Below are 13,457 nucleotides of genomic sequence, written 5' to 3'. Positions count from 1 at the left end.
ATTCGGAAGTCCCTTACTTGATTTAACGTGATTTGTTGAAAATTAGTTATCTGAAGGTTTAAAGAATTATTAAGTTTGACCGTAGGTTGACTTTACTGTTATCGGGTTGAGATTTTGGTTCTGGAACTTGGAATAGGTTCATTTCACTATTTATGACGTGTTTGTAAAATTTGGTACAAAACGGAGTTGATTTGACGTGATTCGGACGTCCGGTTATAAACTTGAAAGTTCTTAAATTTTATTAAAAATTTCATATATTTTGATGTCCGATTCGTGGTTTTAGGTGTTATATTGGTCTTTTGATCACACGAGCGAGTTCATATGATATTATTACACTTATGTGTATGTTTGGTTTGGAGCCCGATGGGCTCGGGTGAGTTTCAGATAGGATACAGAGCGATTTTTGGACTTAGACATCTGCTGGTTTTGCTGTTGCTGGTGTCTGACATTTTATGCTTCGCGATCGCGAAAGGGATACTGGGGCAGGGGCAAAATTTCTTCATCGCAAACGGATGGCTGGGTCGCGAACGTGAAGAATTGGGGGTTTACCCTTCGCGAAAGCGACTCATAAGTGAAAATTTTGAATGCTTATTAGCGTCTTTTAGCTTTTATTTTAGTCCAAAAGCATTTAATTGTGTTCCCGAAATTAATAAAATTGTGTGAAATTGCAGGAATGCTGGAAGTTGATTTTTCGAGATGAAATCCGACTCAAAAAGGAGTAGTCTGAAGCACAAGAAAATAAAGGGTGCAGAAGCACAAATGTGCGGTCCGCCAAAGGAATTTTGCGGCCGCAGAAGAAATTGCGGACTGCACAATTCCATCTGCGACCGCAAACTAAGAGAAAGAATTTAGCAGAAATGTGCGCAAAGTACGGACCGCACATGAGTTGTGCGGCCACAAAGTTGGGCTACGAGTCGAAAATCAGAGAGTATACAAAAAGACCAAGTCCGGGAGCCTCTATGAATTGCGGACCGCACAAGAATTGTGCGGTCGCAGAAGAATTTCCTTGAGGCCGCAGTCCTAATTGTGCGGACCGCAGAAGATTTGCCTTGCGGCCGTAACCTAGAAATGTGCGGCCGCAGAACTCCACTTCTTGCTAGACGAAGAAATCTACGGACCGCACATGGAATTATGCGGTCGCAGGTATTTTTGTCCGAGATTTTCAGCCTTGTATAAATAGATGAGTTTCACAAAATTAGGTTAAGTTTGAACCTCTAAAGTTGCTGTAGCCGTTTTTCCTTACTACTTTAGGAAATTAGGTTAAGTTTGAACCTCTAAAATCACTCTCTGACCGAGAGGTATTGAGTGGGTAATCTAGAGTTGAGAGCTATAATATACCCCAATCAATAAAACAAGCATTAATATTTTTATTCCATTAGGAAAATACCTAGCTTATGGTCATAGCCCTAGGTCTTTTACCCATTTGGAAAAACCCTAAAAATAATTATCTCTAGTCTACTTTCTTGATCTTGCAATTATTATTAATAGTAGAAATAGAAAACAAATCTCGGTTGTGGAAGTGCAATTTAGATAATCCAATTGCTCATTTGGAATATATACCCCTAACTCCCATCTTAGCTCCAAGTGGATTCGACCTCGACTCCTAGTTGGGTATTTATTATTGCATATGACCGTTTCATATCTCTATCGAGGTGTGCTTTGGACATGATCAATTTTTGATGCCATTGCCGGGGAGTTAAAAATTGTGTTAGCTATATATTTGGGTGTGTTTTTGGAATATCTTCTTTTCCTTCCGTGTTACTAACTTGTTAGAAAAATCGTAGGTACAACCATGGCAAACAATGAGCTCGGAAATATTACTTTGGGGATGTGGACGTCGAGGATGAGCTAGTTGATGAGGTTCCTCTTAAACCTCAAGCGAATAGAAGAGGCCGAGTGCCTCATGATAATGTCCCCGCTCCACCTCTACCTCCACCACGAGCGGCTCCACACTGGGTGTTACCGAATGAAGGATATGCTAGTGCAATAGTCCCTCCCCGTATTAGAGCGGACAACTTTCAAATCACCAATGTGATTCTCACTTTGCTAGAGCTTCGGGAGTTTCTTCACCGGTGCTCCAAGTCTAAATGCATACAGACATTTGAAGGGGTTTGTGGACACGTGTTGGAAGAGAAAACAAACAAATGTATCCGAGGATGCATTGAGGCTAAAGCTTTTTCCCTTCTCTCTATGAGGAAAAGCTTTAGATTGGTTGGAATGTTTAACAAACCATTCCATTCATCAAAGGAGACTCAATGAGGTTATGCAAGAAGTTGTCAAAAAGGAGATTATCAAGTGGTTGGATGCCGGGGTTGTCTACCCCGTTTTCGATAGTTCATGGACTTCTTCGGTTCAATATCTCCCGAAGAAGGAGGCATGACGGTGGTCACCAGTGACAAGAATGAGTTGATTCCTACAAGAATGGTGACCAGTTGGAGAGTGTGTATGGACTATCGCAAGCTCAACAAAGTCACAAGGAAGAATCATTTTCCACTTCTCTTCTTAGATCAAATGCTTGATAGATTGGACGGTCGTGCTTTCTATTAATTTCTTGATGGGCATTCGAGCTACAATCAAATACTTATTGCTCCGGAGGATCAAGAGAAAATAACTTTTACATGTCCATATGTTACTTTCTCCTTCAAACGGATGCCATTTGGTTTGTGCAAATGCATCGGCAACTTTTCAAAGGTGTATGATGGCTATTTTCACGGACATGGTGGATGGCTACCTTGAAGTTTTCATGGATGACTTCTCGGTGGTTGGAGATTATTTTGATGATTGTCTTGCAAATTTAGATAAAGTGTTGGCAAGATGTGAAGAAACAAATTTAGTGCTCAATTGGGAGAAGTGTCATTTCATGGTTAGGAAGGCATTATCCTTGGCCACAAAATCTCAAAGAATGGAATTGAAGTTGACAAGGAAAAGATTGAGGTGATTTCTAAACTTCAACCTCCATCTTCGGTGAAGGGTGTGCGGAGTTTCTTAGGCCACGCGGGATTTTACCAATGGTTCATCAAAGATTTCTCTAAGGTGGTAAACCCGTTGTGCAAACCTTTTGAGAAGGATGCTAAGTTCAACTTCGATGATGATTGCATGCGAGGTTGTGAATTGTTAAAGTTCAAGTTGACAACTACTCCCATCATCACCGCTCCAAATTGGAGTGTCCCTTTTGAACTCATGTGTGATGCAAGTGACGTAGCGGTTGGGGATGTTTTGGGGAAACACATCAACAAGATTTTTCACCTGGTCTACTATGCTAGTAAGACCATGAATAGTGCCAAAGTCAACTATCTCGTTACGGAGAAAGAGCTCAGCTCCTTGCCATTGTGTTTGCAATTGAGAAGTTTCCCCCGTACTTGATGGGTGCAAAGGTCATTGTCCACATGGATCATGCGGCACTTCGTTAGCTTATGAGAAAGAAATATTCCAAAGCTCATTTGATAAGATGGTGCTTTTGTTTCAAGAGTTTGATATTGACATTTAAAATAGAAAACTGAGTGAAAAACAAGTGGCGGACCACTTGTCTCGTTTGGAGGAGGAGGGAAGGCCGCATGATGGCCTTCAAATCAATTACTCCTTTGTCGATGAGCAACTCTTGGCTATTTCAATGAAAGAGTTGCCATGGTTCGTAGATCTAGCAAATTTTCTTATATGTGGAATCATCCCGGATGAGTTCTCTTCAAACCAAAGGAAGAAACTCAAACGGTATTGTCAAGATTATTATTGGGATGAACCATACCTTTTCCAGATTTGTACGGATGGGGTGATTAGAAGATGTGTACTAGAAGAAGAGCAAGGTGAAATTCTTGGGGCTTGTCATTCTTTTCCATATGGTGGTCATCATGGTGGAGCAAGAACGGCGGCTAAAGTACTAAGTTGCGGTTTCTATTGGCCCGCTCTTTACAAGGATGCTAGTGAGCTAGTGAAAAGATTCGATGAATGTCAACTGGCCGGTGGAATCTCAAAGAAAAATGAAATGCCTCTCACTACCATCTTGGAGATTGATATTTTTTATGTGTGGGGTATTGACTGAATGGGTCCTTTTTTGAGTTCTTGTGGAAACACCTACATCTTGGTCGCAGTTGATTATGTGTCCAAATGTGTTGAGGTCGTTGCTCTACCCAACAATGAGGCGAGAAGTGTGGTGGCATTATTGAAGAGGAATATTTTCACATGGTTTGGTACTCCACGGGCTATTATAAGCGATGGGGGGGTCACATTTTTGCAACAAGGCTTTTAAAACTTTGCTTAGCAAGTATGTTGTTACTCATAAAGTCACGACTCCCTATCATCCACAAGCTAGCGGTCAAGTGAAAGTCTCCAACGGGGAGATAAAGAGTATTTTTTCCAAAATAGTGAATGCTAACCGGACAGATTGGTCCAAGAATCTTGGTGATGCATTATGGGCTTATCAAACGTCTTACAAAACACCTATCGGAATGTCGCCATACCGGTTGGTGTTCGGAAAAGCTTGTCATCTTCTGGTGGAACTTGAGCACAAAACTATGTGTGCTCTAAAGAAGTTGAATCTTGATTGGAATGTAGCCGCTAACTTGAGGGATGCATATTTAAATAAATTGGATGAGTTCCGGTACCATGCTTATGCAAGTTCGTCCTTGTACAAAGAAAAGATGAAATATCTTCATGACAAATACATCTGGAACAAAGAGCTCAAGGTGGGCGATCTTGTGTTGTTGTTTAACTCAAGGTTGAGGATGTTTCCTGGGAAGCTAAAGTCTAAATGGAGCGGTCCTTTTGAAATTATGGGTGTGACACCTTTTGGTGCATTGGACATGAAGAACAAAACCAATGAAGTATTCCGAGTCAATAGTCACCGGGTGAAACACTATTTGGGAAAAGTTGGAGATAGCCACGTCGTGGTGGTCATTCATTTCAACTGATGGTATTTTGCGACGTGCCGCGATGTTAAATCGGGGGCTTCTTGGGAGGCAATCCATGTTTCTTTTCATCTTTTGCAGTTAGGTATTATTGTTGTGCTAACTTGATTTGAAGTGTGCTACATGGATGAGTGTGGCTTAGAGTAATTGTGGACAGAAATCTGGCTAAGTGTTGCAAGAATTGCGGACCGCAATTGAATTGTGCGGATCACTCATTTATAGTTGCTGTAGCAAAAGTGCACTACGGCCGCACAAGTATCTTACGGACCACAGACAAGATGCCAACTTAAGCTCACCAGGTAACAGAGTGCGGACCACACATGAAATTGTGCGGCCGCACTCGCCCCTCTTTCCCTTAGAAAACCAAGTAATATAAATAGAGGGCTAAGGGAAATTGTTACGTTTTTCCCTCTCTCAGCACAAACACAGTAATCTTTTGAAATTTCTTGGTAAATATGTATGTACACACATACAACATCTTTGATCAGTCATTCCGCACACTAATTCATCCGGTATGCTTCAATTTATTGTTAATTATTTTTCTTTTAATTTGTAGATTTTTAGTCATTTTAGGCCATTTGTCAATAGAATTTAATTGTGCATTCATGTGCGGGTAAATCTGTAGTGGGTTAACTAATACATGCTCTATGGGTACTGGGTCAACATATTTTCATGCCTCTATGCTATTGCTATTTCAAAATTTGCATAAAATTGAAAAACTTAGATAGAAAAATTGACTGTTCGTAGTTTTTGCCTTCTGTGGCCGCACCTCAAAATTGTGCGGTCCACAGATAGTGTTTTTAGAGCAACATAGTGAAAGAAGGGATCTACGACTGCAATATAAACGTGCGGACCGCAGATTTTCCATCGCGGCCACAAGACAACCCTTTTACTGTCATCATAGAGTCTACACTTTTTGACTCAATTCTGCGGTCGTAGGTTTAACTGTGCGGACTGCAGAAAATAGGTTGTTGCCGCACATCAGCCAATTCTTTGTCATGAGAGAGCTGACACTTTTTGCGATTCAGAGGTGCGGCTGCAAGTGTAATTTTGCGGACCAAGATACATCAGTTTAGAACATCCCCGGTGATGGTAGATGAGGAGATGCTATAGGTGTCAACCTTGGAAGGTCGAAGAAGAAAGAGGTCTGGGAGGATCGTTTTGTCAGCTTGACTGCCATCACCAGCTTTCGTACTTGGTGGACAGTGAAGAAAGTTTAGCCTCCTACCATTGCAGGCCAGTCTGATGAGCCAACTATGGTAGATTTTGATGTTGTTGTTCCATACACTTCGGCTGAGCCTTCTTCAAGTGCCGCAGCTATGCCTCTGCCATCATCCATAGCCCCTTCTGCAGTTCCTGCTGCAGCTTCCATTTTGGCTTTGAAGCCAGTGCCCATGCCTACTACCCCACTTTTTGCGCTGCGAGTCTCCCAGACATTGGCAAGCCTCAACAACTGGATGCGTACATCAACTACAAAGTTGTTTGACTTATCCAGTACTGTTGCAGCACAGTCTCCTGCTCAGGCACATTAGTTTCCCCTGATAGTTGAGGAGACAGTGAAGAATATCCTAGAGAACCAGGACACCATTATAGTGACCTTGGTGCAGCACGAGTTAGTGATCAAAGAGCTGGGAAAAGAAGTAAAAAAGATGAGAAAGTCCAAAGCCAGCAAGAAGTCAGTAGACAAGCTCCAGAGACAGGTGACCAGGCTTGCTACAGCCGGAGATCTGCCATTTGATATGCTGATTGACCCACACCATTCAGGCCCAGATCCTACAACACCAACAGCACCAGTGGCACCAACTGGCCAGTCTGAGGAGCCAGACCTTACTGCCGACACTACCGAGGCAGTGCGTCAGATGTTCACCAACCCATATTGATCGTATTTGATACATTCTGAGACAATTGGCCTGTAATAACTTGATATTATTCTCTTTTCTTCTTCTTATGTGTATATTCTCTCTCTTTCTCTCATTATGTACATTCATTCTATCTTCAGTAGTTTTTGCTTAGTATCTTTTTTATTTTTGTTTCTTTTTTAGTTCTTTGATTGATTTAGTAACTTCTTTGTTTGATTTAGTAGCTTCTTTTTATGTTTTAGTAGATAATAAGTCTTTGGGTTTCTTAATGTCACGGTTCTTTCCAAAGGTAGTTGTTGTATGAACCGGGTGACTTATCCCAACAATGGATGGCGTGACAACCTTCTTAAGGGAATGGGTCTGTTTTTGGTGTTTAGGTAATAATAGTAGTAGTAATGAATAAAAAGACATAATTAAGTCATTCTCGAAGAGTCAAACATGCTTCAATTGGTACCAACACACTTAACCACGTGCTTATGGTTAAATATAAGGTGTCTGAAAGAAATAGCTCTAGTTAGTGACTTCGTGACTCTTGTGTTGACTTTGGCAATCATCGAGTGGTTTAATTAGACCATAGTGATGTTTAAACTTGAATGTGGTCGTTGTGGGCCCTCGACTCTATCTTCTTTAACAATCCGATTTCGTGAGGGGTGAGATGAATTGTTTCTAGTCCAAGTATCCGTGCAAAGGGTCTAGAACTTGCCCCGAATATGTTTCAAGTCGAAATCATAAGTTTGTTTGGTTTGAAAAGTGATTGTAGGCCCTCCTTGGCCCTTTTGAGTCGTCTATTGCCAAACAATGTCATTATCCCTAGTCAACCCCTTTGAGCCTCTAGCCTTTCTCATTTTATAACCATGTTACAAGCCTTTACCCATTTTGTCGTGACCCTATCTTGGAACCCGAGCTTTCCTTAACACTCTTGTGTAACAAAGGGCTAAAAATGTAAGTTTGGGGGGAGAGACGAGGAACTTGAAAAAGGTATCAAGGCACAAAATGAGAAAATATATGATCTCAATGAGAAGAGAAGGAAGAAAAGAAAAGAACAAAAAGAAAGATACAAAAACGTGAATAAGCGAAAGGGTTGAAGGTATTGAAAAAGAGTTAATGATCCCAAACATGGACAAATCAAAAATGGAGAAAAGAATGAAATGATCAAGAAAGAGTGATGTTAAGTCTCTCTAGTCCCTAATGAAAAGAAAGTGCCTCTAAGAATTGGCAAAGTGTGAGCCGAAAAATGAAAAAATGGAGTGCTTAAGGAAAGGTGTAACCACTCACCCATATTGTATCCAACCCTAATCCAAAAGCCTTCATTACATCCTGAAAGAAGTCCTACATGATTTCAAGCCGAGTGAGATTATATAAGTGGCAATCTACATGAGGGGCAAGCCTATGGTACTTGAAGCCGTACTTGCGACATTCTCTTGAGAGAGATGAGTGAACCTTTCATAAATCTTTGGATTGAGTGCTAAACTTCTTAAGTGAGCTAGGCAAATGGAAAGTAGAGAAGGAAGACTTTGGAGTCCACCATGACCTATATGATAGAGCAAGAGTCCTTGATGAGTAAAGTCAATTCTTGAAGATCGAATGTCACATTAGAACTATATGTGCATGAATTTTTAACTTGTCGCCTTGTTAATAATACATGAGTAATGTGGGTAATTGTTGGTCCCAACTGATGTGTGGATAGCTCACCTTTGACTAGCTGAAATTTTCCTTAACTTTTGGAGGTGGGAACTAATTTTTTTTCTTGAGGACAAGCAAAGATTTAAGTTTGGGAGAATTGATAAGTGGAGATTGTGACTGCTTATTAGCGCCTTTTAGCTTTTGTTTTAGTCCAGAAGCATTTAATTGTGTTCCCGAACCTAATAAAATTATGTGAAATTGCAGGAATGCTGGAAGTTGGTTTCCTAAGATGAAATCTGACTCAAATAGGAGTAGTCCAAACCACAAGGAATTAAAGAGTGCAGAAGCATAAATGTGCGGTCTGCAAAAGGAATTATGCGGCCGCAAAAGAAATTGCGGACCGCAAAATTCCATCTGCGACCGCAAACCAAGAGGAAGTATTTAGAAAAAATATGCACAAAGTGCGGACCGCACATGAAGACCTTGGTAATTAGGCAACCAAGACCCACCTCTATGAGATTGCAAATGGCCGATCATACTATGAAGAGACCTTTGGGAGTGACTGAATATATCTTGGTACGTGTTGATAAATTCATTCTTCCGGCGGATATTGTTATTCTAGATTGAGAAGTTGATTATGAGGTGCCGATAATTCTTGGAAGACCTTTCCTTGCTACGGGGAAGGCTCTTTGTGATGTTGAAGTTGGAGAACTCACTTTCCGGGTTAGTGATGAATAAGTGGTGTGCCATGTGTGTAAGTCCATGCGGCAACCAAATAGTAATGAGGTGTGCTCTTTTATGGACTTGGTAACCGATGTTATTGTTGATGATACGAGTGCCACAATCAATGTTGGTGATATGTTGGAGGCCATCTTGCTCAATTTTGATGATGACGAGATAGATGGCTTCATGGAATGTGTGAACTCATTGCAAGGAATGGGGTCGTAAAATTATGCACCCCAGAAATTATCATTGTATCTTGCAAATAGGATAAATCACCAACATTGATTGTGGCACGAGGGTAAATGGGTAATTGAATTTTGGTCTGAATCTCGAATTTTGACCAAGCGATCCCGGGGTTGACCTTTGTTGAATTTTTCCAAAACATTAAAGATTGAATCGTTTTCACTCGTTGGTAGTTTATAAAGCATATTTTGAATTGTTTGAACTATATTTGGTTAGATTCGATTGGCTTAAAGACGAATTTTAGAGGAAAGGTCCCGATTGAGCTTTGAGTTGATTGCAGAGCGAGGTAAGTGTCGTGGTTAACCTTGACTTGAGGAATTAGGACTTGTTAGTCTATTTGCTACGTGTTTTGTGTGTGGGAACAGTGTATATGTGAGGTGAAAAGTACCTATATGTTGTAATTGGTTTAAAGTATGCGGGTGAAACTTATTTCTTTGTGTTTTATTGCATTGTTAATTATGATATCTATGCGTAAGTTAGGTTATTAGTTCTTTGATTATTCGTTTCATAATTATTTCTTATGTCATAGTTGTTGAATATTTTTGGAAGTTGAAGCTTGGTGTCTCGGCATCATATTTGACGTTAAATATATTCTCTGCATTATTTATTTCTTGAATTTATTTATTCATTATTACATGGTGAGGACGAGAGTAAAAGCACGAAGGATGATGCCGTGCCATTTATTTCATTTATTCATTATTACATGGTGAGGACAAGAGTAAAAGCACGAAGGGTGATGCCGTGTCATTTATTTTATTTATTCATTATCACATGGTGAGGAAGAGAGTAAAAGCACGAATGCCGTGCAATTTAACTCATTTATTTATTATTACAGGCTGAGGAAGAGAGTAAAAGCATGAAGGGTGATGTTGTGCCATTCATCTCATTTATTTATTATTACATGGTAAGGATGAGAGTAAAAGCACGAAGGGTGATGCTGTGCCATTTTTATATCATTGGTTTATCTGATTTCATTGGTTGATGATTTACTTGGCTATTCCGTGATTTCATACATGTTGCAGCTGTTATATTTGCCCTATTTTGCATGTCCCCTCCCAGTTTATACATTACCATTCTCTATTATATTGTTGCTTTATATATACTTGTACAAGTTATTTATGTAGGTGTCCTGTCATAGCCTCGTCACAACCTTATCTAGGTTAGGCTCGATACGTACGGAGTACATTGGGTCGGTTTACTCATAATACACTTCTACAGATCTTATGCAGATGCTGGTATTGATCTCCGCAGTGCATGATGTGCATCAACTTGGATCACTGCTTACAGAGACTCAAGGTAAATCTGCTGGCGTCCACAAACCTTGAAGTCCCGTTCCTCTTTCCCACTTTTATTGTTCATTTCCTTCAAAACAGTGTATTTATTTCAGACTTTATTTGTATATTTATAGTTGCTTGTGTACACGTGACTCTGGATCTTTGTGAGTAGATATTATCATGTGACTTATATTAGCACTATGTTATATTGGGTTTCAACAAATCTCTCAAGCTCTAAATTCTCATCCTAATAAGGCACTACCAAGTGATACGGTGGAAAATCCAAAGGGTGGAAATAACACAGGGCATGCCATGGCCGTTACTACAAGAAGTGGAAGAGGTGGAATGCACCCACCTCAAGTCAAAAGAAACTTTTGGATGATGACAAAGTGGTGAAAGAAGAAGAGGTCCCGAACAATGTGGTGCAATCAAATGATGAAGTTTTGATTGATATTGATGATAGTGTGGAAGTGACTCAAGAGGAGGTGAACCCGTCTAGGGATCACATTATTGACATACCAGAGCCGGTAGTACAAAAGGCTAAGGCACCATTTCCTAAGCCTCCACCTCCTTACCCTCAAAGACTTGCCAAACAAAATGGCGAGAATCAATTCAAAAAGTTCATTCAAACGATGAAGAGTCTCTCAATCAATGTGCTATTAGTTGAAGCTTTGGAACTAATACCCAGTTATGCCAAGTTTATGAATGATCTCGTGACAAAGAAACGGTCAATGAATTTTGAAACTATCAAAGTCACTCATCAAGTGAGTGCAAATGTGCATTTAATGGCTCCTAAGTTAGAGGATCTCGGTGGTTTCACGATTCCTTGTACAATTGGAAGCGTCAAGTTTGCTAAACTCTTTGTGAGCTTGGGGTGAGTATCAATTTGATACCCTATTAGGTTTTCAAGACCTTGGGAATTGGGAAACCAAGACCCACCTCAATGAGATTGCAAATGGCCGATCATACTATGCAGAGACCTTTGGGAGTGATTGAAGATGTCTTGGTTCGTGTTGATAAATTCATTCTTCCGGCGGATTTTGTTATTCTAGATTGTGAAGTTAATTATGATGTGTCGATTATTCTTGAAAGACCTTTCCTTGCTACGGGGAAGGCTCTTTGTGATGTTAAAGCCGGAGAATTTACTTTCCGGGTTGGTGATGAAAAAGTGGTGTTCCATATGTGTAAGTCCATGCGACAACAAAATAGTAATGAGGTGTGCTCTTATATGGACTTGGTGACCGATGTTATTGTTGATAATATGAGTGCTACAATCAATGTTGATGATATGTTATAGGCCGTCTTGCTCAACTTTGATAATGGCGAGATGGATGGCTTCATGGAATATGTGAACTCTTTGCAAGGAATGGGGTCGTATAATTATACACCCCAGAAATGATCATTGTATCTTGAAAATAGGACAAATCACCAACATTGATTGTGGCACGGGGGTGAATGGGTAATTGAGTTTTGGTCCAAATCTCGAATTTTGACCAAGCGATCCCGGGGTTGACTTTTGTTGACTTTTTCAAAATCATTAAAGATTGAATCGTTTTCACTCGTGGGTAGTTTATAAAGCTTATTTTGAATTATTTGAACTATATTTGGTTAGATTCGATTGGCTTAAAGACGAATTTTAGAGGAAAGGCCCCGGTTGAGCTTTAAGTTGATTGCGGAGCGAGGTAAGTATCGTGGTTAACCTTGACTTGAGGAATTAGGACTTGTTAGTCTATTTGTTACGTGTTTTGTGTGTGGGAACAGTGTATATGTGAGGTGACGAGTACATATATATTTTAATTGGGTTAAAGCATGTGGGTGGAACTTCTCTCTTTATGTTTTATTGCATTGTTAATTATGATATCTAAGTGTAGGTTAGGTTATTAGTTCTTTGATTATTCTTTTCATAATTATTACTTATTTCATAGTTGTTGAATATTTATGGAAGTTGAAGCTCGGTATCTTGGCATCATATTTGACATTAAATATATTCTTTGCATTATTTATTTCTTGAATTCATTTATTCATTATTACATGGTGAGGACGAGAATAAAAGCACAAAGGGTGATGTCATGGTATTTATTTCATTTATTCATTATTACATGGTGAGGACAAGAATAAAAGCACGAAGGGTGATGCCATGCCATTTATTTTATTTATTCATTATCACATGGTGAGGAAGAGAGTAAAAGCACGAATGATGTGCAATTTATCTCATTTATTTATTATTACAGGGTGAGGAAAAGAGTAATAGCATGAAGGGTGATGTCGTACCATTCATCTCATTTATTTATTATTATATGATAAGGATGAGAGTAAAAGCACGAAGGGTGATGCTATGTCATTTTCATATCATTGGTTTATCTGATTTCATTGGTTGATGATTTACTTGTCTATTCCGTGATTTCATACATGTCGCAACTCTTATATTTGCCCATTTTGCATGTCCCCTCCCAGTTTGTACGTTACCATTCTCTGTTATATTATTGCTTTATATATACTTGTACAAGTTATTTACGTAGGTGTCCTGTCATAGCCTCGTCACAACCTCGTCGAGGTTAGGCTCGACACTTACGGAGTACATTGGGTCGGTTTACTCATAATTCACTTCTACACAACTTGGGTAGATGCTGGTATTGATCCCCGCGGTGCATGATGCGTGTCAGCTTGGATCACTACTTACGGAGACTGGATATAGATCTGTTGGCGTCCACAAACCTTGAAGTCCCCTTCCTCTTTCCCACTTTTACTATTTATTTCCTTCGAAACAATGTATTTATTTCAGACTCTATTTGTAAATTTCTAGTTGCTTGTGTACACGTGACTCTGGATCTTTG

The 13,457-nt window shown here is 39.8% G+C and overlaps 1 protein-coding gene across 1 annotated transcript; it reads left to right on the top strand.

Moving 5' to 3' along the window:
- Positions 1-11,578: 11,578 nt before the first annotated feature.
- LOC138898561 (uncharacterized) lies at positions 11,579-11,920 on the top strand. The gene has a single exon (XM_070184637.1). The coding sequence runs from the start codon at positions 11,579-11,581 to the stop codon at positions 11,918-11,920; it is 342 nt and encodes a 113-aa protein (XP_070040738.1).
- Positions 11,921-13,457: the final 1,537 nt, after the last annotated feature.

Source organism: Nicotiana tomentosiformis, chromosome 9, assembly GCF_000390325.3.
Source record: "Nicotiana tomentosiformis chromosome 9, ASM39032v3, whole genome shotgun sequence".
Lineage (NCBI taxonomy): Eukaryota > Viridiplantae > Streptophyta > Magnoliopsida > Solanales > Solanaceae > Nicotiana > Nicotiana tomentosiformis.
The sequence above is the reverse complement of the archived record's forward strand: the minus strand, read 5'-3'. Positions and strand labels throughout refer to the sequence as shown.

Bases quoted from the DNA above. Each gene is read 5' to 3' on its own strand.
- LOC138898561 (XM_070184637.1), top strand. From the start codon at position 11,579: ATGGCCGATCATACTATGCAGAGACCTTTGGGAGTGATTGAAGATGTC.